Source organism: Schistocerca serialis, chromosome 1, assembly GCF_023864345.2.
Source record: "Schistocerca serialis cubense isolate TAMUIC-IGC-003099 chromosome 1, iqSchSeri2.2, whole genome shotgun sequence".
In the NCBI taxonomy this organism is placed as follows: domain Eukaryota; kingdom Metazoa; phylum Arthropoda; class Insecta; order Orthoptera; family Acrididae; genus Schistocerca; species Schistocerca serialis.
Window position 1 is genome coordinate 748,449,277 of NC_064638.1, and position 26,062 is coordinate 748,475,338.

The 26,062-nt window shown below is 37.3% G+C and overlaps 1 protein-coding gene across 3 annotated transcripts in view; it reads left to right on the forward strand.

Moving 5' to 3' along the window:
• Positions 1–20,495, forward strand: part of LOC126481955 (dosage compensation regulator) — a 169,624-nt gene extending 149,129 nt beyond the window's left edge. For all 3 annotated transcript variants that reach the window (XM_050105926.1, XM_050105918.1, XM_050105933.1), the window contains 3 exons: positions 4,793–4,996; positions 7,996–8,096; positions 19,986–20,495. In XM_050105926.1, coding sequence (XP_049961883.1) covers positions 4,793–4,996; positions 7,996–8,096; positions 19,986–20,110 — 430 coding nt within the window. In that variant the 3' untranslated portion in view covers positions 20,111–20,495. The remainder of the gene's footprint in view (positions 1–4,792; positions 4,997–7,995; positions 8,097–19,985) is intronic.
• The last annotated feature ends 5,567 nt before the right edge of the window (positions 20,496–26,062 follow it).

Genomic DNA, 26,062 nt, shown 5'->3' on the forward strand with positions numbered 1-26,062 from the left:
ATAAGTAGGATGCCATAAAACTGTGAAAACTGAACTGTCATAAGTGTTATCCTCCACCTGTTACTATTTACAATGACAATCCTCGTCAGTTCACTCAAGTTGTAACTGGCCAGTCAAAATTTTAGCCCAATCAGAATTCATTACCTGAGAAGTCAAGTGCTACAAGTCCTATTTCTTCAGATTTCATGTAAAAACATATTTTTAATAGTCAGATACTACATCATTTGTAAAAGTAAGACTGGTCCTGCTCCAGCCATGGCCAATTTAGACATGTTCAATAGACATGTACTCCCTTAACACTCCGTAAATCATACGTGAGCTAGTGCAGGACTGATGCCCATTTTCCATCAATTAAGCAGTGTCTTTATATTTAAAACACGCTTTAAGTCAAAATTGCAGAAATTGAATTTTGCCCCTTTACTTTACATCTGAGGTACGGAATTATTTCTTGTAGCTCAGTACATTTTTGTAAAACAAGTAATACATGTTGTACTCCTTTCGGCAAGTATTAGTATGTTAAATAAGAAACTTGAAAACAAACATCATATGTATGTCATGTCATTCTGCGTTGTTTCTTCATTTGTTCCTAATACGTGTGAAATCCTTATCTCTTGTAACATTCGAGCTTGATTTGTACAAAATGGTTCCAGCACTACTTAACTCGAGTTAGACATACAGTATTATAGTTTCATATAGGAATTGTGTAAGTCTGTGTTGTGCTGCTGTGATTTTACTTGCAAGCATATTAATTGTAGACTAATTAATTAGTTTTACTGACAACAATAATAGCTTTATGTGAGAGAACTCCTAATACCTTGTTTGTCATCCCTCATGACTAAGGACCAGAAAAATTCACATTTTGCAATAAATGCTAAAGGGATGCGAATTCTGCCTCAAAATATGAATTACCTAATATATGCTATATCACAGCGAATTGAATCCAGATGAACAGTTTTTTCAGAGATAGAAATAACTTTATTTTCTGCTTATAAATATTGAAAGTGTAACCAATTGTTGATTACTGGTACTGGTTCGCCCAGTTTGGAAAAATAAAGTGCATAATAACCTGTTTGCTAAATGAAAAGTGTACGAACTCAGTGACACGTCTGTGCATTCGAAGCTCTGGTAGTGCCACACCAATTGTGTGTGGTTGAATGATCTATTTAAGGTTCTCACAATGCGATAGAAGTAGTACTCAGCTGTGGGACCTTGCATTTTATAACAAAGAAACACGTACATCTGTTATCTACAATTAAAAAGTTGGTATAATGTGGATACTTCTAACATGGGGAATGTTTTGAACTAGGGTTGTCTAGAATGCCACTAGATTCCTGAATGCTTTGTGTTGCATGTTTCACATTGTTCTCTTTTCTTATTTTGAAATGACTGAAGAGACATCCTGAACCTTCATGAATTTTGGTTATGATCATAAAACAACGGAAAATAGCAGTGATTCATGTGACAGTGTGTCAGTTCTGATTTCTTAGGACACAGTTGGAGTAGGTGCCCTGCGAAAGGGAAGCATGACTTGTTTCACCACACTGCTCCTCACTCCTCTGATGGTCAAAAGCCTACTTGCAACTGTCTGCCACTATATAGCACTCTGTGCTGTAGCAATTTGAAACATAAAGTTCTTTCCCTAAAATTGCAAGAATCACTGTAGACATAGTGGAGATGTTGAGTCGCAGATAGACACAACAAAAAGACTCATAAAAAATTAAACTTTCATCCAAAAGGCCTCCTCCTGAAATAGCGGGCGAATGCCGCCGCCCCCCCCCCCCCCTCCACACACACACACACACACACACACACACACACACACACACACACCTGTTTCAGTGGCCAGAGTGTGTGGTCTCGTGCACTCGCACATTTTCGTGTGTGTGTGTGTGTGTGTGTGTGTGTGTGTGTGTGTGTGTGTGTGTGTGTGTGTGTGTGTGTTCTATCTGTCCCTTCTCATAAGATTGTCATTATTCCATCCTGGATTTTCCATTGTTTAATAGTCACTTTAGGTTCTACTTCTACACTAAATGCCTTTCCAGTTGTGCCTGTAGGCTGTCGAGCATAGATCGCACAACAACAAATGCCCACAAAAGGTTAAAATTAATATTTTGCAGATTCTGTGATCATTCGATTGGGTAGGAAAAGACAAATGATGACCAGAAACATCTTAAATCAATCATATATTTGGTTCAGCAATGGGAAAATTCAGAACATTGATTTGTTGAAAGTGTAAATGCAGCTGAACAAAAATGCAAAGATCATTTCGGGCTAAAAGAAGCTGTTGAAGCTCCAGTCAAAAGTTACCACTCAGCACTTTTTTTAACAGCCAATTTCAAGGAGCTAAGGCGTCTTTCATCGCTCGCATAGTGTGACAATCTTTGAAATTTGCGCTTCTAATCATTAACAATAAAAATAGTGTGTATTTCAACAAAAATTTATGCAAATTTTGCAAAAAAATACACACAAATTTTACCAAAAATATTGCTGAATTTTCTGGTCCCTGCTCTTGACATTACTGAGAAATATCAGTTCCACTGTTTTGTTAATTGCTCTATCACTGATGATATTTATAGTAATTGTAGCACAAAATAGACCAATGCAGGAAAAATCTTTAAAATTATATATTTGAGTTTTCAGTAGCTTATATGGATCTGTACATGTCTTTGTCGTGAATAGTTATTTAAGATCAATTAGCCATCTTTCCCACCAAGCTCAGCAGTCATCTCTTCAGTCATAATTAATGATACAAAATCTCTTCGCCATATGATGGTGCGCTCTTCATGTCTTGTGTTGCATTCTTTACAACTACCCACAGAGCCCACTTGAGGTGACACTCATATCTATCGTGCACTAACATGCTGTGTCGCAGAGGCACATACCACCTTTATCTGCCTAAATCCTCCATAATTTCAGACACCCAGTAACAGTATTCTGGCCATGTATAATCTAGTGGAATAGAAAGAAAGACGCAAGAAAGCTGTCATAGGATTGAAACAACACTCTGATAGGTTTTTAAGAAAACTTTCTTGAAGGAAATAAAAGAAACTTTACCAGATTTTTATCATTGAGAGTAGCTGCATTTAGTTAAACCAGTGACCATTGTGATACAGATTTTGAAGGCCATGGACAAATTTCATCCATACTTTGTTGAAATTATGCAAATGCTTGCTCTGAAATACTTAAGCGTCCGGAAGTCTAATCCGGAGACTATATGGTATTCTGGTAAAATAATAAGGATGATCAAAGGTTGTTGCTGTTACAGTTGAGAAGTGGAATGTAGAAACACAATGATGTTAAAAGAAATACACCTTTCCATGAAGAAATCTATAGTTACTTCCATATCTTGATAAGTCAATCATATGGCAAAATACACACCTCATTGTGTGCTATCATTTGCAAAAAGCCTTATTTTGTTATCTTTGGCCAGAACACTAGATGCACTGCATGCAACCCTCCCATATATATAAAAGTAAATCTTGAGATCGATGATCGATATTGTTCTGCTCTCAGCTTTCAATACAATCTTTATTTGTTGACTACATTTCATACACAGCAGTGGATGACCTAAAATGAACCACATGTACAGTCTATGCATGTTTTCGTCACTGCAAAATTCTTTAAGTTTTGTGCACTGCTTCACTTAATTTGATGCAGCACAATAAATATAATGGAAAACAAAAAAAAATTCCTGTGACTCATTGAACAAAGATATCAGGCTGTAAGATGTGGAAGAATCAATTTTTTTTCACAAAATAATTTCTTTAAAATCAGGGGATAAGTATTTCTTAGCAGCCAATATGTCTGCTCCGGCGCTTCACTGACAGTTCGAATGACACGGTTGTGCTGCGCACACAGAACAGCGTTATCATATCACACCACTTATCATTAGATCATTTGGCTATCTGACCTCCTGTGACCAAAGGTTCAGTTGGTTATTGTATACGAAACAAATACATGAAATTATCAAAGCAGTCTCTCAAACAGAATCAACAAACTTGGAGCAAAGAAAGTTATTACTACCTTTTCCAACTACTATCAGCATATGAGAGCCATAACACAGATGATTCAGCCTTCCCTTGAGTTGTTATGGTTATGAATATATGGAAGACAGCAGTTATAATGGAAGAGTAACTATTAAAGAACCCATTAATTTACTGAGGTGATTCCAGAGTGGCACCTCGCTATTGTCATAGGCTTCTGAAATTGTACTAAAAACTCCTGGAAAGATGTAAATCTTGATCGTGAAACAATATTTACATGACTGTGCATTTGTCTACGCAGTAATTCATTTTTAGAACAGCTTTAAAGTAAAACAAAAACTTGTCAGTGTAACTGTATTTATTTTCTGTGGGGGTGGTGGGACCCAGAGCAGCAGATGAAGTCGTCACACACAGCGCTCCAAGAATGTTAAGGACAGGTGAGGCTAGACAGTGAAGCTAAACAAATACACAGATTGCAGCCGCTACTTCATGCCTTGTCGCAGGTAGTAGTGTAAGGTGGTGGTAAAGCTGTGGTCACTATGGAATGCGGTAGCAGCAAGAGGGTTAAAATTGTGCTTTTCCAGGATTGATGCTACAATGATGTATTCATTCCATAGTACACTCAAGTGTGTCCACATTTTGCCGTTTGTTACTGTATTGTTCAAAGAGAACATAATGCCAGTTTGGGAAATTGTTGAGTTACAGTTGAATTGCTAAGATACTATTACTGTAATGTAGCAGGTCTGTGATTGATTGATTGATCTTTATATATTGAGTATAGTTTTTTTTTCTTTTTGTCTCTGTTCTAGGATTAATTTGAAGATAAAACCAGAGATAGCTGCTGCAATTGTTGCACTGCGGCCGGCATTGGAAGCCCTAGTGGTAAGAGCTGCTAAAGATCCAGAAACAATTACAGAATTGTCACCACTTGATGAGAAGGTGATGAATGTACTTAAGCAGCTGTGTAGGATGAATGCTGGTCGTCACAACATGGATCAAGTGTCAACTGGCGGGTATGTTTATCCTATTTTTCCTTGCCTCAGACACAGACGTGTCAGCTTGTATTCATGGATAATTAAAGGAAAAAATTCGAGTTCGTCTTCATGCAGTATTTTGCAGTGAACAGAGTAAAAGATGTGATTTCACTTTTCTGATTCTGTAATACAGTTTTAAGATTCTGATGTTGAACCGTGTTCTCTGTCTCCCACACATTATTTTAAAATCCTGTATTGTAAAGCAAAACTTGTATTGCCCACTAGATCTTGAGCTTATCCATGAAACAACCATGCCTGTTTGGAAGATCATTGTAATAGTTGTCAAAAATAAGTAATTTCCCAGTGCATTATACAGTTTCTGTTGGATGCATACTGTTGACACTGGCAATGCCCAAAATCAGTCATGGAATCATGGTAATAGTTTTTCCCTTTAAAACTTACTGCGCACATCCTTTCCCCCTTCCAACTATCGTTCTTTGATACTAGTATGAGGGCAACCATTCCGGATGTGATGTGATGTGATGTGGTGCGATGTGATGTGTCCAGTTCTGTGTTGTAACTGTCGAAATTGAGGATCAGCACTTTTGATGGTTAACCATACTAGTTGATTCATTGTTAGTCAGCTGTAAATTCCATTACATTTGCTTTCTTCCAGAAAGTTTGTAGTAAACCAAGACATTTCGAAATCCACTGTGTGTAATGCCTATCTTGTGCAATACTTAATTGAGGGTTTTTAATAAACTGGGCAGTAATCACAATATCGCATCTTAATTCACAATGTACTGCTATTTTACATGGATGTCCGGGCACTCTGGAAGCTGAGTATGTTTACATCACAGGTAACACTTAACACTGTATCCAATTGCATTTCACATCATTTGTAGCAGTTTGTTAGTTCTCCCTGCCTAAATTACGGTACTGTACTTGCCATCTAGATGGTTGTGGTGTTTAGTGTGTTGCAAAAAATTTTAAGCTCAACCAAATCAGTTAAATATGATGGCCGAAGGCAAATTTAACAAAAGGATTAAGAGAAACTGAACACGATTTTAGGAAAGGCTCCTCAAAATCATTTGCCATATGTGATATGGAGCATAGACCCTACAGTATTAATGAAATTGTTCCTATATCTATCACTGTGTTGGACAGAATCTCATGAACTGATAAGTGATAAACAGGAAACTCATGGTTTCAGAGATATAACTAAAAGTATCTTACAGTCATACCTAAAGACAGGTATCAGACTGCAAAAGTCACACATGGCATGATGTGGTCTGGTGTGATTCTCATCTGTGGTTATCATTGGTGAAGTACGTTTTCCATAAGTCTTACATCATTCATACATTTGAGTCATTGAAAGGTTTTCTTCCTCAAACTGTGTGCAGATCCTCATGAAAATTTCTGAGGGTTTGGTCCTTGTTGCATGAGGAACTTAATGAGTATGTGCAGTGCAACAGACTTCTGTACTTCTTGCTAGCACAAAATGGCCTGACTATAGTGTTCGCATCACGCTATAGTGGGGTACAGGCAAGATGGCGGCTGAGTGAAGTGTTCTGTGCAGAGAGAAAAAGAGAATGCTTGCTACACTACCAGTTTGCCCTTTCAATGCTGTCAGCAGTAAACTGTCACGTTTAAGCTGAGTGAGCTTCTAAACATTCACACACCTAACGGTATTGTTATTTGTAAGAGTTTAACCATTCCAGTACATGTTGTGCACCTGGTAAGGAATATTCTACTTGTACTTTAATTGCACATTTCTGTAATGCATTCTGGGTTGAACTCACTATTTTCATGGATTCCAGTCTGTTTATGATCTACTGATTTTGATACTGTCTTCATGATGATAGAAGTAATGCATTTGTCATTCGTATACGCGATGATTTTTGTTGAGACAAAACAGTGTCAGTGATGACTAAATGAAGAACCACTGTCTTCAAGTTGAGGTAGAGATGAACTGGAAATATTTGACAAGACATCATTAAATTTTTCGTTAATATTTCATGAATACACAATTGCTGCACAGATCAATGCGTGTAGCAAATAAATGAGGAATATACTACTGATTTTGTAGACAATGAAATTGTCTGCACCACTTCAGAAAGAGCGTGGACAGCTCATACATATATACATAGTTTCATTTAGCTTCAGTAGTCTGTTGGAAGATACCCACTAGTTCCATAGTCAATAGAGCTTTGTGTACCACACTATGGGCTTTATGTCATACTTACCTAGAAGGATGAAGACAGTGTGACGCTTCTTGCCAGTAGGCACAGTTATTCCAGAGTCTTCACTAATCTTTTCAGCTACATCACTAGCTGTGTACTCTTCTAGATCGCCTTTGCAATGGTGTCTCCCTTAAGATTTGTCTTGCTTCTCTGATCGTATTTGCTCCACTACATACACATAGTGTAGTGATGATAATAACAAATTCATTACAGAATATTTACAAGTTACAAAACTTTATAATGTAAATAAACAAATATATTAATTTCTAGTGAAAATACACAATACCTGTGTGTCATACATACAAATTTTCTTATATTCATATAATGTTTCAAAATCTCCTTTACTAAGCTTGTATTTGCCTCCAAACTTCCACAAATATTGCTGTGTTGCATTTAATTCTTGATGTCATATTCCAATAGAGAAAACACACACAAACACACACACACACACACACACACACACACACACAGAGAGAGAGAGAGAGAGAGAGAGAGAGAGAGAGAGAGAGAGAGAGAGAGAAATTGTGTTAAATCTGTTGATGCAAAATGAATAAGATTCAAAAAGGTCAGTCAATCTAGATTTGGTCTGGTTAACACGGCATGACAAGATATGAGAATATAAGAGAATATAAATATGTTTCTGGTCTCAGCCAATATTAAAACTTACCAACAATGTCTTCATTGGCTCATATTGTTAACTAGAATTCTGGGTTCATGTGGAATGTACTCTTAACAAGACACAAGCCTAATGTTATGCAGAGGAAAAGCCTTAGTAATTATTTTTCTTTTTTCCAGGATGCCTTCTAGAAGACCACCTCGTGGTCACACATTTGGTTTTGATGGGCCACCACCAAAAATGATGCGTGGTAATTTCAACAATGGTGGCATGTCTAGAGGTAGGTTTCAAAATATAGTTTGTTCACATGCTTTAATACAACATCCATCTGAATCCATAAGAACGTATTACATACGTAGACTTCTTCTGTTGTGAAATCCCAAATTCCTTTATCTCGTCTCTCACACTGAAACTCTTGAGGAACTAAAGCAGCATGCACATCACCATCTCAAAAGTGTCTCCAAACTGTTCACCACCTATTCCCACCTTGGTCTACCACTGTCCGTGTTTTCAATAGCCTTATTACATTTATCACACTCTCAGAAACACACTCCCACCACCATAGAGAATCCTGTACCTAAACAGACCCAAAACACAGTTATGAACTTTTCCTCCAAAAGCTTTACTCCCACAGAAGTATCAGTCCATTCTAAAGGCCTTATCTTTTATCCCATTCCCATATTCAATCATACTAGACTTATTAAAGACCTTCTCTCCTCCTTCCAGTCTCTACAGTGGAAACACTTTCCCACTGCAAACTGTACTAATCAATGCAATCCAAAGCCAATGTTAAAAGTCCAAAGTTTCACTTCACGTGGTCCTCCTCAACACAACAAGCCACCTACTTCAATGTAGACCTCTACTTCAGAGATAGCTACATCAGTACCAACATTTGTCTCAACCCTATCAACCACCAGGAATACCTCCACTTTGACAGCTGCCATTCATTTCATACCAAGAAGTCACTTCATACATCCCACCCACCTGTGGCCATTGCATTTGTAGTGACAAACAGTCCATCTCCAAATATATCGAAGGTCTCACCGAGGCCTTCACAGACCAAAACTGCCCTCCCAACCATGTACAGAAACTGATATCCTGTGCATTCTCTCTCCAGTCACCTACTATGTCCCCCATTCCCACCACCCAATATCCTGCCCACCCCTCCCACTTTGGTAGTCTGCATCCCACTGATTCTGTATAATATCCTTGTCCACCCTTACTCCACTCCTGCTCATAACCCCTTGCTTTATAGCTCACATTCTTGCTATAGACCTAGATGAAAACCTGTCCCATACACCCACCCTGTCCCTGAGTGGCCCCACAAGCAGCACTACACACACATACACACAAGCAATTAAAACAAAGGGGTTTCTCATTGCGGCAGGATCTTCTAAGTTTCAATCACCATCTTTCTCCTCCAGATGTGAAAATATTTTGTTGATGCTGACCTACATAGGAAGAAGCGATCATCACAATAAAATAGGGAAATCAGAGCGCACGTGGAAAGATATAGATGAGCGTTTTATCTGTGTGCTGTTCAGGAATAAAATAATAGAGAATTATTGTGAATGTGGTTCGATGAACCCTCTGGCAGGTGCTTGTGTGTGGTTTATAGTGTGTCGATGTAGGTGAGTATTGGTTTAATTTACATTATTTTTTAGGAGATGAGGTACAGGTAGTGGGAAAATATCACATTTCAGAAGAGGATGTATGCTCTGTTGTAAATGAATCTGCTGCCAAGATGTTAGTTCTCTGGCTTGAATTCATAATGCTTTGCTATTGCTATTTGTAAACTAGAAAATCATACGAGAACTGCTAAGAATCAAATGTGCGTCACTTACAAACAAATTGTTGCTGATTCTCTTTGAGGGAACTGTTATGTTTCCTCTTCTCCATTAATAAATTGTTGATCACAAAGATAAATGATTAATCATTATATCAAAAGTAGTATGAGGGTACTTCAAAAATAAGATGTGCGTTATTATGGCTGGCCAAGAAACTATTATTAAATGCTGCACTGAACTCCAAATTGACACAGGCACATAACACTATTTTTCAGCGGATTCACAAATTCTCTTTAAACAACAGCGTTCATCAATGATTGATATTTGCATCTTGGTCATTGAGCCACTGAGGAACTATTGTGTGAATGTTGTCATCTTCAGAAAATGTGATTTTTGCAAACCAGTTCACCGATTTCATGGACATTGTTGTCTGTGTTCAATGTTGATGACCTTTTTTTCCCAATCAGCATCACCCATGTCTGTGTAGCCATGATCAAATTGTTGGCACCATTATACTATGCCTGGATCTTACATTGCAGTTGATCCCTATGCCAACTGAATTTCATGGTGAATGTGTGTGCAATTCTGACATTTTGCCCACAAGAATTGTACTGTCTCACATACTTTAAAACTGGAGTAAGTTTCCAGTTGCTACATTGTTTTATCACTTATTGTGAAGTGCCTTTTAACCGTATCACAGCACAACTGTGTCTACAGGAAACTCGGAACACATACTTTGTAATACTAAAAGAGATTCCTGTTTTTATGAATAAATTTACTGTACAGTTCGATTATCCGAACAAACCAGTTTTCTGAACACCCATGTCCCCCAATTACTTCGGATAATTGATGCTCTACTGTATTAATATAAAAGAGAGATTGCCTTGAGGTGAAAGAAAATCCCAAGTATAGAAAATACTTACATCAAAAGGTGCGTAGCGGCAAACGCGACACTCACGTTTCAAACAACAATAGCGACCAAACTGTTGAACGCATGAATAGCGCAAATGTAGTAAGTGCTGACATCCGTTGAGAACAACAGATATGTATCTGGATGTGGACGCAACTGTAACGCTATCTGTGATACTAATAGAAAACTACATCTTGCGGCTATCTGCCACAGGCGCGCCCATTGAAGGGGTTAAAAAAAAGAAAGAAAAAGAGAGAGGCCATGGACTATTTGCTCAGTATAATTTTTTTTTTCCAAACATTTTAGGTTAGGCTTTACTGTGACTGTTATTGACATTAAATGAAACAACACGTTTACTGTTACTAGTCACTGTTTATTTATCCCCACAATGCATTCCATGGGTTTAAACCTCCATCATCAGGTGGATTTACATTTGTTAGTATGACATGTGTGTGTGTGTGTGTGTGTGTGTGTGTGTGTGTGTGTGTGTGCGTGCTATGTTATGTTAAGATCTCTCTCTTCATACTAACAGGTGTAAATCCACCTGATGATGTAGGTTTAAACCTTTTAAATGTGTCATGGAGATAAAAAAAACAGTGACTGGTTACAGTAAACTTGTTGTTTCATTTAATTACCAGTTTTTAGTGTTCTGTGATCAATTCATGGCTGCACATTTGATTATCACCATTTAAAACAATGCATATAGTTCTGTTTGTACCCATCTCATTCCCTATTATACCCCAAATTTTCAGTATCATTGCAGGGCTTTGAAATCTAAAATATTTGAGGTTTCATGATTAGATTACATAATTCTTATAAAGTTGTTCTCTTACCAGCATTAGAAGCCATTAATCCCTAGTATCTCATTGTGTGCCTGTCCCAGTGTAAATACGTTGAACTTTTTACCTTATTAGCTAGCTCCAGGAAGAGGGTAGAATGCTTTCAATTGATGGCCTACCCTACTTGATTGAGTAGCACCTGTGCATGGTTTTAAGGATGAAAGAGAAGATTTTTGCTGTTTTCAATATCTTGTACTGCTATTTGAGTTTACTTCCTGAAGTACTTGTGAGAATCACAGTAGCGCACAGAAAAAAAGGTATAAAGATCACAATGAGTGGCACACAGTTATTGCATTCAAGTCATATAACTTACACACTTGGCTAGACTGTCATGGGTCAGTGGAAACTTTGCACTTCTGTGCAAGATCAGTTTCTGCAACTGTCCGATACAGCACAGCATTTCACAGACAAATCTGGAATTGTGTTTCTTGGAGTTTTCTTTGCAGATGGGATATTCCATCACCTTTTGAGTAGGAATCTGGGACAGCAGTATTTCATCTTGTGATATTTCAATTGATTACCACGACTGAAATACAACCAGTAGGTGCGGTGGTATACTACGGAGTAAGTGTGCATACATAAGACAGTTGCCACACAAGTGTCAGTCATAGATAAAACTTCATGCATCTGAGAATAAAACATTGCAATTGCTGTGTCAACAAATCCACAGTGCTTAACAATTACGTGGTTATACCCAAGTCATTGAATGTATCATTTGACAGCTCAGGTGTAATTAGCTACACTGCAGTTGTGCAGTTGAGGCTACAATACCTTTCGCTGCACACTCCCACAACTGATAGCTCCCATGTTTGTTTTGTAAATGTAGGATATAGTCACCATGTACACAGCTCGTCACATCACAATGTATATGTAAGCATAACAAAATACGTGTTCTGACTGTGGAGAAAACTACTACAGGGAAAAACAGGGCAAAATAGCTGCATATAAAACCTCATAACATAAATGTAAACCTAACATGCTATTGACAGTTGTAGAATGAAATAAACAGTTAGGCATATACTCTGTTGCAGAGTAAAAGAATTAATTCTTGAAACATGCTCTGGACAATAAGCAAATTTGTGGTGACAATGGCACAATTCCATCCAGTTCCCCATCACCACTATCATCCAGATCACTGCCAAAACTCGACTTCACCACCACCACCACCACCACCACCACCACATCATCATCATCATCATTGTCAAGAGAAATCATTAGTTGTTCATTCTCATTTATAATGCTATCTATAGTCTGCCTTTCTCTAATAAGCTTACCAACATAGTCTGCTCGCTTCTCCCGTGAGGTGACGTCTACAGTAGGAAGACCTTCATGTAATAGTCTTTTCTCTTCTGTTACAGTAAAAGGCTTGTTATTATTTTTAAAGTTTTCCACACTGAGCCATGTACACAAATTTTGTCTCTGTGAACTGACACTTCTCAACTAATTTTCTAGATTTTTGTTTAAAGAAATCATGAAAAAAAATATAAAAACTGTTTACATTAAAGGTTGGACCTTCCTTGTTCTAATGTTTTTATTCACTTTTTTCTGAAAATAAATGGTATTTTCTCTACAGTTTTGAAAGTGGAACACTTTTCCAGAAAATAAAAACTAAACTTCCAAAACTCATTCCTATGAATATTTGCAAGAAATAAGCATGTTCAGAAGAACATATTGTATTGAAATAAATATAAGCATACCAAAAAAAATTCAATACAGAAATGCAGATTTTGTTTTATCAAGCAGCATTTATTCGAACATGATACTCCTTGAAACTGTCGTGTACACAGAGACCCACCTCACTCTGTTTACACCACCATTGCGTTTCTTTTCTTACTAATTTTCCCAGTTTCTTTTTTTCCCCTTATCTGCCCACAGACTTTACAGCACCAAGCTACATTTCGTTCAAATGCTGTAGCTGGGATCTTTTCTGGGAAGTGCCTTTCAAACACTGTCTACTATTGGTGATGGTCCAACTTTTGAATACTGGAGCCCCTCCACACCACCACGACTATCTAGCTGTTTACCTAAGGCCTTGATAAAGCGCACCAGAGACTTTTTTACACACACACACACACACACACACACACACACACACACACAACCCAACTGTTCACGACTGCTAAAAGAAGCAAGTAAAAGAAAACCTCCTTCCACCATTTCAGTGTTTTCCAACAGAAAGCAAAATAGCTTGATAGCTGGTCAACCCTGTCTACTCCAGTTTTACCCTTGCTACAGTCTCTTACAACATCTGGTTTACATGTAATTGTTCTTTGCTTGTGGTACTAATTGCAATTGAATTTGCTTGATATGTGGTTGAAAGACAATACACATCCCTGGTTGATTTCCATTTTACAAGTAGTAAATGTTCCATCCTCCAAAACATCATTTCCCATTCCCTAAGCTTCACAGTCTTTATTTCATTAGGTAGGCCCTCCCTGGCTTTCATTACAGTGGCTATGCGCAAGATTTTATTCTGCCACAGATATCCAACTCAGCAGGACTTGTGCAGAACCTGTTCGTGTAAATGCTGTGCGCTTTGCCATAATGACGTCAACACTGCCTTCCAATTACAGACAAGACAGTTGTCTATGTTGTTGCTTTACTTGTGTAAATTTCATAATTAAAAGCATAAACTGTTGTTCAGTCGCATAGTAAATGAAGTTCGATTACATATTTATTTGGTTTGTTTTTCATATAAGCTCCAAATCCTCTTCAGCCTCTACTTTGCATATTCCTTAATCAGTTGTGAGATTCAAGTATGGTTGAAATTATTCATACACTTTGTGACAAAAGAATGAAGAAATGTCTGATTTCGTGCAGGGGTGATGTCCTAGCTTACCTAGCTTTATGAATTTCATGTTGTCGTTAAAGAGCAACATAAACAAAATGGAAGTGAATCTGTCTCAACTCATCAGCCTGTATGCCACTGAAGTAATGAATCCTTTGACCAATAGTCACTTATTTTTGGCAGCTTCACTACATTCATATGCAAAACGATAGGAAAAAAAGTATATTTCTTGTATCTTTACTATTGACCATTGATGCCAAAAAAAGTATATTTCTTGTATCTTTACTATTGACCATTGATGTTACATGAATTTCTCTTCGTAGGCTACTACCTACTCATTTCAAAAAATTTTAATCCTGCATTCATGTTTGTTTCAGCTTTTTTTGTTTTGATCTTCTCATTATTGAAAAATGCTGAGAATCATTCAAATTCAGTACACAGTGTTCATACAGTTGCAAAGTTACACTACTAGCACTATTGAACACTGGTAAATCAAGCTGATTGTCAACTCTGGACCATTTGGTCACACCAGTAATCATGTTTGGTGATGTGTCAGAACAAGCAGCAGTACTCGAACCCTCACCTTCGTCTGTTCATGTATTAAAAAAAAAAAAAAAAAAAACATATAAACAGTCAAAAGAACAGTATAAAATATTTTTTATAGTAACATACATGTAATGTTGTAGCTAGTTACAATATATGACATAGCTCCATTCAGCAATACTAAACAGTCCTCCAAAGTAGTACGTTCAGTCAACGATTTAACAATTGCAAATTTCAGGGAAAGCCTACAGCAATTAGACTGGGATGAGGTGTACCGTGAACCTGATGCCAATTTAAAATATAATTTATTTCATGACATTTTTGTAAATGCATTTGAAAACTGCTTCCCCAAGAAAATAGTTAAATATACTCGTAAGAAACCTTGTAACAAACCATGGCTTACTAAGGGTATAAAAATATCTTGTAACCGGAAAAGGGAAATGTATCTGACAGCAAGAAAGAGTAGTGACCCAGAAACTATCAAAAATTATAAAAACTACTGTGTTATATTAAGAAAACTTATTAAAAAATCCAGGAGTATGTGTATCATGTCTGAAATCAGCAACTCTGATAATAAAATTAAAACAATTTGGAATATTATTAAAAGAGAAACAGGTCAACCAAGAGCAGAGGAAGACAGTATTACCATCAAATTGAATGAAAACTTTACGAACAAAAAGTCAGAAGTTGAAAATATTTTTAATAATCATTTTCTAAATGTTGTGGATATAGTAGGATCCATGTGTTCATTAGAAGATGCTCGGCTGTTAATGGAAGAGGCCATACCTATGCAATTTGATACAATTGAAATCTCACCCACTTCTCCCTCTGAAATTAGGAAAATAATAAACTTGCTTAAAAGCAAAAACTCACATGGAATTGATGGCATTTCCAGCAAAATACTAAAAGCTTGTTCTCAACAGATAAGTAAGATTCTCAGCCACCTGTGTAATAGCTCTCTGGAACAGGGCATTTTCCCTGATAGACTGAAATATGCTATTGTTATACCTTTGCATAAAAAGGGGATAGATCTGAGGTCAACAATTACCGTCCAATCTCCCTTATAACAGCTTTATCCAAAATTTTTGAGAAAGTAATGTATTCAAGAGTAGCTTCACATATCTGTATAAATGAAGTACTAACAAAATGTCAGTTTGGTTTCCAGAAAGGTTTTTCAACAGAAAATGCCATATATGCTTTCACCAGTCAAATTTTGAATGATCTGAATAACCGAACACCACCCATTGGGATTTTTTGTGATCTCTCAAAGGCTTTTGATTGTGTAAATCATGAAATTCTGCTAGACAAGCTCAAGTATTGTGGCATGAGTGGGACAGTGCACAAATGGTTTAATTCGTACCTAACTGGAAGAGTGCAGAAAGTTGAAATAAGTAGTTCTCGTAACATGCAAAGATCAGCACATTCCTCAAACTGGGGAACTATCAAGAATGGGGTTCCACAAGGGTCAGTCTTGGGTCCTTTGTTGTTCTTATTATATATTAATGACTTGCCATTCTATATTCATGAAGAGGCGAAGTTAGTTCTCTTTGCTGATGATACAAGTATAGTAATCACACCTGACAAACAAGAATTAACTGATGAAATTGTCAATACTGTCTTTCAGAAAATTACTAAGTGGTTCCTTGTAAACGGACTTTCACTGAATTTTGATAAGACACAGTACATACAGTTCCGTACAGGGAATGGTATGACGCCATTAATAAATATAGACCTTAATCAGAAGCATATAGCTAAGGTAGAATATTCCAAATTTTTAGGTGTGTCCATTGATGAGAGATTAAATTGGAAGAAACACATTGATGATCTGCTGAAACGTTTGAGTTCCGCTACTTATGCAATAAGGGTCATTGCAAATTTTAGTGATAAACATCTTAGTAAATTAGCTTACTACGCCTATTTTCACTCATTGCTTTCATATGGCATCATATTTTGGGGGAATTCATCACTGAGGAATAAAGTATTTATTGCACAAAAGCGTGTAATCAGAATAATAGCTGGAGTCCACCCAAGATCATCCTGCAGACATTTATTTAAGGATCTAGGGATATTCACAGTAGCTTCTCAGTATATATACTCTCTTATGAAATTTGTTATTAACAACCAAACCCAATTCAAAAGTAATAGCAGTGTGCATAACTACAATACTAGGAGAAAGGATGATCTTCACTATTCAAGATTAAATCTAACTTTGGCACAGAAAGGGGTGAATTATACTGGCACTAAAGTCTTTGGTCACTTACCAAATAGTATCAAAAGTCTGACAGATAACCAACAAGTATTTAAGAAGAAATTAAAAGAATATCTGAATGACAACTCCTTCTACTCCATAGAGGAATTTTTAGATATAAATTAAGAAAAAAAAGAAAAAATATTTAAAAAATAAAAAAAATAAAAATAAAAAAATAAAGAAAAACACAAAAAAATAAAGTTGTTATATTAACTTAAGTATATTGTTAAATTAACCTAATTATGTCATGTATTAGAAAATTCGACTCGTTCCACATCATTACGAAATATCGTATTCATGATCCATGGAACTAGTATTAATCTAATCTAATCTAACGCTATTTTTCAATTATATAAACCCATGTTTGTTGCCTGAACTGTTGGAATGTTCACAAAATACATCTGAAGGTTTGTAATCAATGTAGTCTCAGTTTTCCTCTTCTTATCCATAAGAACCATAAAAAAATCCATGTTGCTAAAGCAACATAATGATGAAAACTTAGCCACAAAGTGAACTAAGCCCAAGTCAGAGGTGATCGATCACGGTCACACAAATTGATTGTGTGTTTGGTACACTCAAGCTACAGACTTGCAATGATCTCTTCTGGAAAGTACATAAACTACACTTGCTGCCAGTTTGAATGAAGAAACGTATAGCGTACCTTTGATTGTATTAAAAAGTGTGGGAAACAGAGGAATGTACCGAATACGGGCTTTGTTCAAAGGGCTGTGTTTGTAAAAATGTATTGCGTACAGTCTCGGTGTAGAAAGTGTTAACAGTACCCCCAAACCAGTTCAGTTTGCTTGAAAATGGTAATTATAAGGCAGTAGTGTAATTACCATGTGAACCTGTTCATTTGCAACTTCACTTACAACATACATAGGTGTCATAGGCTTATTTTGTTTCAAAAATGAATGTCTGCAGCATTGCCTTTTGCCAACAATCACTGGACCATTATTTCTTTGCGGTCATTAGTTATAAGAGTTCATTATCCAGTAGAATCACTGTTGGAACCCTAAACTGGAGCAACAAGTTTTCAAACCATTGCAGAAATCGTGGATGGTCCATATCTTCATGACAAATGCAGCTCTTTTAAATTGAAAAACTAGAAATCCATCCTGCCCAAGACCATTTGAAGAACATGTAGAGGCCATAATTAATCTGGCTTCTCTTCCCATTGGCTGACAACCACTGCTGTTCGGAGTCTCCACTTTCCAGCATTTATCATCTCTCTCTCTCTCTCTCTCTCTCTCTCTCTCTCTCTCTCTCTCTCTCTCTCTCTCTCTCCAGCATTGACCCAGGTTTCATGTAACCATGTTATTGAAATGATATCTTTTCCTATAATTTTATTTAAGAAGGTACTACAAGCCATACCAACATGAACTTTTTTTAACAACAGTCATTGTCTAACTTTTTAAAGCAGAAGTCCATAGTTTTTGACACCATTGTAAGCTATATTTTCTGCCTGAGAAAAGTTTAAAGAAATAACAAAACTAACAAACAACTTTGCTAATGTGGGACATTCTTTCCTACTGTAATATCCATAAATATGCTGACAAAATGAATTGGTTTGGAAAGAATAAATATCTGTAAGTGGGCAAGGCAGCTTTTTTCTTTCCAGGAGTATTTAAAAATACTCAGTTTTCTCTGCAGGGGCATTTTTCCTCACTGGTTACTTCAGTGTCTTGTAACTCTTGAAGTAGCACCACTTTCCTTATTATAGTCACTGGGTCCTAGAGTTTTTGAGGTACACGCTAAAACTTATTTGTGGACATGGAAACTGGCAACATGAAAATGATGTTGGAACTGACTTACGTTGCTATGCTGTAATTAGTTCAAAAGATGCAGCACATCGTGTTCCTTGTTTTTCAATCATAACGTGAACTTAAAGTCATTTGTAAAGTGAGCTTGAAATAACGTGTTTCAGTGGCCCAGCTATAGTAATCAAAATTGATGACATCTTGGTATGACAGGCAGTGAAGACACAAAACAACAATTGCACTGAGAGCATGGATATGAAATGAGTAGTTTATATGATTAGATAAGCTGGAAATACTCGTCTTGATTGAGAAAGTAGTCTACTGATTTCCACAGCTTCTTTGACTACTGTATCCCAATAGGATGAGGCAGTGGTTGGTATCTTGAACTTTCCCATAATCCATGGAATGGTCAGCCACTGCAAATTTGTTGTGGAGGTGTTAGAGGAAGGACTATAATATGCGCAAAGAATTATTGGAGGTCTGCCCAGTGTGCAAACCTCAGATTAAAGAAAAATTAAAACATCAGATTTTCCCAACCATGCCAGTTAATCAGTTTACTTGTTGTACGAAACCCCCTGAAACTGATGTTAAATTTAATTTTAAGGAAACAGTAAGAGCTCTGGTGCGAAAGTCAGTCTCCACAGAAGTACTTCTGTGTACATTAGCTACTCACTGAAAGCTGACGCTGCCCTTTAGCAGCTTCATTTGTTAAGTTACAAACTGACTAAAAATAGAATTGAAAGATGTTTTTAAATATCTAGCATACTTTGACAAATATTTGTAATATGATAAGTGTTCTTCCAGAATACAAAATTTTAGAAGAAAGCGTAAACCGTACATTTGAAACTGCATGCAGCAAAACAACGGTAAGTTAGAAGTATTAATGAGGAATGTAATTACATCTTTTGCACGGTAATATTTAATAAAGTAATGAGAGACCTTGGGTTGAGTATAAACAGTGGTATGGTGAAGCAACCATTCATCATATAGAGGCAGTGTTAAGTAGTAGATACTTTGCATGGGTGAGGGTGTTTGCAGAATTTTATCTATAATGATCAATTCTTTGTGCATGTGCTTCGTTTCTGTTCAGATCTTACTTCTGTACTGTGAGTAGTTTTCTTATCGACCTTTTGAAACATTGTTTGTGGCCCATTGAAAATGATAAATGTTACATCTCCCGGTGTGCAAAAATTATTAAGTTTTGCTAAATGTTTCTACTGTAAAAACTATGCAGTTTTCATGTGTTGGTGTGTGTAAATAAATCGGTTTGTTCACTTTCTATTTATTTTCATAGGTGGTCCGTATGGAGGTGGCTACAGAGGTGGCGGTGGTGGTTTCAGAGGTCGTGGCTATGGGTTCCAAGGCCCAGACAGAGGGGGCTTCAGAGGCGGCCGAGGAGGATATTTTGGAAATCGCTGATCAGACATCTGATGTAAACCAGCCAATCCATGTTCTGAAAATCAGATGTCAAGAATATTCTAAAATAAACATTCCCATGGATTCTTCCTCCCTCATGCTAATGCTGTTAAAGCCGCATTGCCCTTCGGTGAGGGGAAAGTGACTTCCAATCATCATTGTGTTGTCTGTATACAATAATAGTGTAAATGTTCATCATGACATTTCAAGAATTAACTGTGCTGTATCTGAACTTTAAGTTAAACTAAATTGCTCCATTGTGATGTAGGTTACTTAAAAATAATTTTGAACTGCAAGTTCCCATGAAAATTATATTTTATTTATTGACATTAATATCATGTAATATGACATTTAATTGTAATAAAAAACTACCTAATTTCATATTGTACCAAGTCTATAAAATTGCCAGATTTTCCACTGAGGGTATTAACACAAATTGCTTTTAAACTATATATAATGATTACATGCTGTATACATGTTCTTAATTACAGTCTGTAACACACAACCGACACCTATTTTGACAAACTAACAACTGTTTTTGCCTCTCAATCTCCCCATTTTAGACTTTATTTATTCAATGCACTACTACTAAATATGTAATATGCATATATTTGTACTATTCTCACAACATTATTTCGTATTACTAGACCATTAACATATGAATAATATTTTTTCAGCTGTTGTAGCGGAATGATAAACCAAAAGAAATTGTTATTGACTCATCTTTGATGATTTATGTGAAGCTTCAACAAAGGATAGTTGAACATGGGGTAAAATCTCATGCAGAGTAAGATTCATTGTAAGCTTGCTTTCTGGCTTTCGTGGTGGTTCTGTTGCGGGCTCTGTCATCTGCTAGCTGGTTGTGATGTCTACAGTGCTGTTTTCTTTGTGAGTCTTTGTAAAGTTCCCTAAATGCTACATGTACTGGCCAATCAGGAGTTCTATTTGGCATCTGATGTCAGTCTGCTAGGAAGGAGCTCTCAGACAACTCCAATTAACTCTAGAGATGAAATGGAATGTTACATGCCTGCCAAGCGATGTGCAATCTTTCTCATACAATTTTAAAATCTGATTCTCACATATCTTGTAGCTTCATTCGTCAACTTCATGAACTACCTATCATTTCATTAATGGTCACAGTCACTGTTATGTTTTGAGACTTTCCAGTACTGCAAAAAACTGTTGAAGTTTGCAGTGGAAAATAAGGGTCGCTGTGAATTTGTGTTTGGTGCATGTTTGGTCGTATGTCGTCGTGTATGGAACATAGCCAACATACAGAATTGTTCTTTAAACTTGGAAGGATATTGCTGTCTGTCTCCAGTCTTGAGAAAATGGATAGTGTGTACAGCACCCCAGTGAAAAATTAGTAGTTTCTTGGATATCACGCTAAATATGGAAGTTTTGCATATTACTCGTATCCCAACATATTGTTTAGATATCTTAAACCATTTGAGATATGAGGAATGGTATGAATATTTCAGTCTGAATTTTTCCCTGGTGTGTTAGTTTGGAATAAAACGCTTTACCTACAAACCATTTTTTCTGGAGACAAGTGATAGTGATATCAGTCCAGGTTTAAAGAATAATTCAGTATGTTAGCTATATTTGAGACATTACAACATATGACCTAACACACACCAAATGCAAATTCATAGCGACCCTTATTTTTCACTGCAAGCTTTAAGAATTTCTTGCATGACTTAACTGATCTTTCAGAATAACAATGATCATTAATGAAATGATAAGCAGTTCATCGTAAAACTGATGAACGAAGCTACAAGCTGTGTGACAACCAGATTTTATTGCTGAATAGTTTCTTTACAATCGTTTTAGAAGATTGCAGATCAGCCAGAAGAGGCACCTTGTCAGCCATGCAATCAAGTGAGCCTGCTTTCCTGTGCCAACCTATACACCATGTGAGAGGTTCAGCATGCTAGGTAGCCATCACCCCACACTGCTAGCCAGCAGGGAAGCTCGCCATCCCACAAACTTCCAAGAGCTTTCATGAGTTTTGGAAGAACAACATGGTGTAAAAAGCAGCAAGTACCAGGTGTAGAAGTATGAAACTGGAATTTCCCTATAGATGGTGCTAGCCGTCAGTGTAGAGCCCGTGAGACTGCTTCCTGTGCTGACACCAAATGTCACACACAGTAACACGAGTTCCATATATCAATAATCTGTGTCAAACCTGTAAATTGGAAGAGTTTTGCATCTACAAACTGCAATTTACAAACAGCATTGCTTTTCTGTTATCATTTGAAGAAAACTGCTGAAGAATCGCATTGAATACTCATCAAAGCTTTCAGTGAACATGCTCTTGGGAAAAAAGTGTTTAAAGTGGTTCAAAAAATTCAAAAGTGGTGATTTTGACATGAGAATTAACGACCCCGGGAAACCACCGAAAAAGTTCGAACACAACGAATTGTGGGCCTTGTTGTATGAAGATGATACTAACTCAGCAGAAACTGTGGAACAATTGAATGTGATGCAGAAAGCCGTTTCTCTTCCATTGAAAGCTATGGGAAAGGTGCAGAAAGTGGGGAAAATGGATTCCGCATGAACTGAATGAAAGACAGCAAGCAAATCGAAAGACTGCTTGTGAAATGCTGCTTGCCAGATACAAAAGAAAGTTGTTTTTCCATCGAACAGTGAGAGGTGATGAAAAATGGATATATTTTGAGAATTCTAAGTGTTGTAAATCATGTGAATCCAGACAAACCATCAACATCTACTGCAATACCAAATCGCTTTGGAAAGGAGACAATTCTCTGGTGTTCCATGGGATCAGAAGGGTGTCATCAATTATAACCTGCTAAAGCTTGGTGAAACTGTTAACACTGATCTCTACCAACCACAATCAATCTCTTTAAATCAAGCATTACATGAAAAATGACCGGAATATGGAAAATGGCAGCATTAAGTTATATTGCTCCATGATATGCCCCATCACACTCAGCAAAACGGGTCAGGGAAACGATCAAGGCATTCAGTTGGGAAATAGTAGGTCATGTGGCTTATTCTCCAGACTTGGCTTGGACTGATTATCAGCTGTTTGCATCACTGGTACATGTTCTCACTAGACAATGCTTCAGTTCGTATGAAAATGTATCGAAAGGGCTTGCTGACTGGTTTGCTTCAAAAGAAGAACTGTTGTTTTGGTGTGGCATTCATAGCCTGCCGGAGAGGTGGTAGAAGTATATAAATAGCAATGGGGACCATTTTGAGTGAAATATTGTTTGTCAGTTGCAAACAACATACATGTAATTATTGCAACCAAATTTCGGTTTCATACTTCTACTTCTACACCTGTTGTAGTATGGGGCAACCCATTTCTACCAAGAAACAGGAAAGTACGAGATACATTAGAGTAAGTCTGTGAAATGTAATAATTGAAATTCAAATTATAGTTGATAATTTTATGAAATAAGATGAAAAAACAAAGTTCTCTGCAGCATCAATGTAAGGAATTTCCAAAAACTGCTAATTAAAAAAGGGACAAGATGATAGGTTTATTTTATTTATTTCTCGTGTTGTGATGCATTCTAAATACTTTATACAACTAAATGTATACATGATTACATAAGAATCATACTTATGGGTAGATTACCAAAAATAAATAAATTAACAAGACAAAGGAAATGACCAAATCTGTGTTCAGATAACATTTCTCCAAAACTGAGCCACACTTAGGGCATTTTCATTGGGAAGCAATAAATCTCGTTCTGAGCATGAAATTGGACTGAGAGGGCATTGGCACATACAGCTGACTGTCTGTTCTTGGCAACAGTCAGACTTATGTCCTCTGATATGAAGCAGCATGACTTAAGCAGCGAGTTAGCCGTGCTGCTTCTAGTTCTTATTCAGTTAGGAACCTCTAAACATCCCAATCCTTGTTGTTGACAGGTAGGTAATGTGTTACGACATGAGTGATCAATTTCTGTATTAGTACAAGGAGCCATAGATAGAGGCCATAAATTGTAGGGGAAGACAGACTGGAATATAAACAACAAATAATTAAGAATGTTAGGTGTGTTACTCTGAGATGAAGAGATTAAGAAAGTAGAGGAAATCGTCTTCCGGTGCATCAAACCAAGTATAAAATGTATTAAAAAAAGATGCTGTGACTTACCAAACGGGAAACCAGCACTTTCCCATTTGGTAAGTCACAGCATCTTTTTTAAATATATTTTTCCCATGTGGAATGATTATTTCTATTATATTCAATTATAAAATGTGATATTTTCACAAGTTGAATCAATCTAGGTCTCTGGGCAGGTGGGGTCATGTATATTAGGACCCCCTTCAGTTTAAGCTCATTTCAAAGCCTTTCTTTCAACTTCTTTGGCATAATTACTTAGGGTCACCTTTCAGGGTGTGACCTTCAATTTTCTAAATTTCACACAAGTGCAGGCCATTCGATGAAGGACACCTTACATGTTGCATAGTCTATCCCCCATGCACTGTGAACTTCTGCATGTACTATTAGAGAGGACTTGTGTTCACATCCAAGTTCAGCACAGTAGCGTGAACGTTCATGGTTTTAGTCCCTGAAGACACACGGTTTCCACTGCTGGTGCCTGAGCTGTGACCTCCCTAGATACACTGAGATGTAGGTGCCCGTCCAGTCCGGGGCACCGGAATGCTGGCAGTGGTTTGCCAACACAGCCATCTCATTGGATAGAAAGCTCGATTTTAATGCAGGGGCGTACAACCCCATAGCGTTTCCGCCTTTGGACACACCATTGGGTGTGAGTCAGGCCAGGAGACTTGCTGAAGATATTGAGGATGCTATCGGAGAAGTTGCTACAATAGTGAAGATGACAAATAGAACTTTGTTGATCAAAACATAGAATGCTAACCAATCACAGGCATGACAGGCTCAGCCCCATATCTATTACCTTATTTCTTGTAGTGTATTACATTGTGTGTTTAAGTATGTTGCATTCCACACAATACACAATCTGTTAACCTGCTGATATGTATGCCAATTTTTACCTTATAAGTACCTTGCAGTTGCCTTTCTTGGAAGTTATGTGCCACAGTGGACATGCCATGCAGTGCCACTAGACGGTGACGCGATTTCTTCACCTTTTATAATGGGTGGGTGGTGAAAGAGAGCTCTGACCTATTCAAGCTACCAAAATGACATAATCAGTTTTGCGATAACACTTCTGTAATACAGTCACAATGTTTCCTCCATGCAATTTTGTTTACAACTGTGGGGTGATCACCTCTCTCATAACTTGTAGCTCACAATAGATCATAACATGCACTTCTGTACTCATTTGACATTAGAGAATGACCCTGTTCTTCTATCAGCTTCAAATGTTCTGGTATTGACATCATCACCTGTGCCCTTTGCCCTAAGGCTTCCAAGGTTCCTCCATGCCGAAGCATAAGCGAGCCACCACAGCAGGTAGAGGTACTTTCTCAACATTGCACTTTGTCAGTGTTCTGAGCTGACCCATTTTACGCCACATCTGTGCGTACGGCAAACCAGAGCATGCACCCGGGGATGTTCCACACTTAACAACTACCTAACTTCGTTTCCGTCTGGCGTTCTACGGATCGGAGCGTGGAATGTCAGATCCCTTAATCGGGCAGGTAGGTTAGAAAATTTAAAAAGGGAAATGGATAGGTTGAAGTTAGATATAGTGGGAATTAGTGAAGTTCGGTGGCAGGAGGAACAAGACTTCTGGTCAGGTGACTACAGGGTTATAAACACAAAATCAAATAGGGGTAATGCAGGAGTAGGTTTAATAATGAATAGGAAAATAGGAGTGCGGGTAAGCTACTACAAACAGCATAGTGAACGCATTATTGTGGCCAAGATAGATACGAAGCCCACGCCTACTACAGTAGTACAAGTTTATATGCCAACTAGCTCTGCAGATGATGAAGAAATTGAAGAAATGTATGATGAAATAAAAGAAATTATTCAGATTGTGAAGGGAG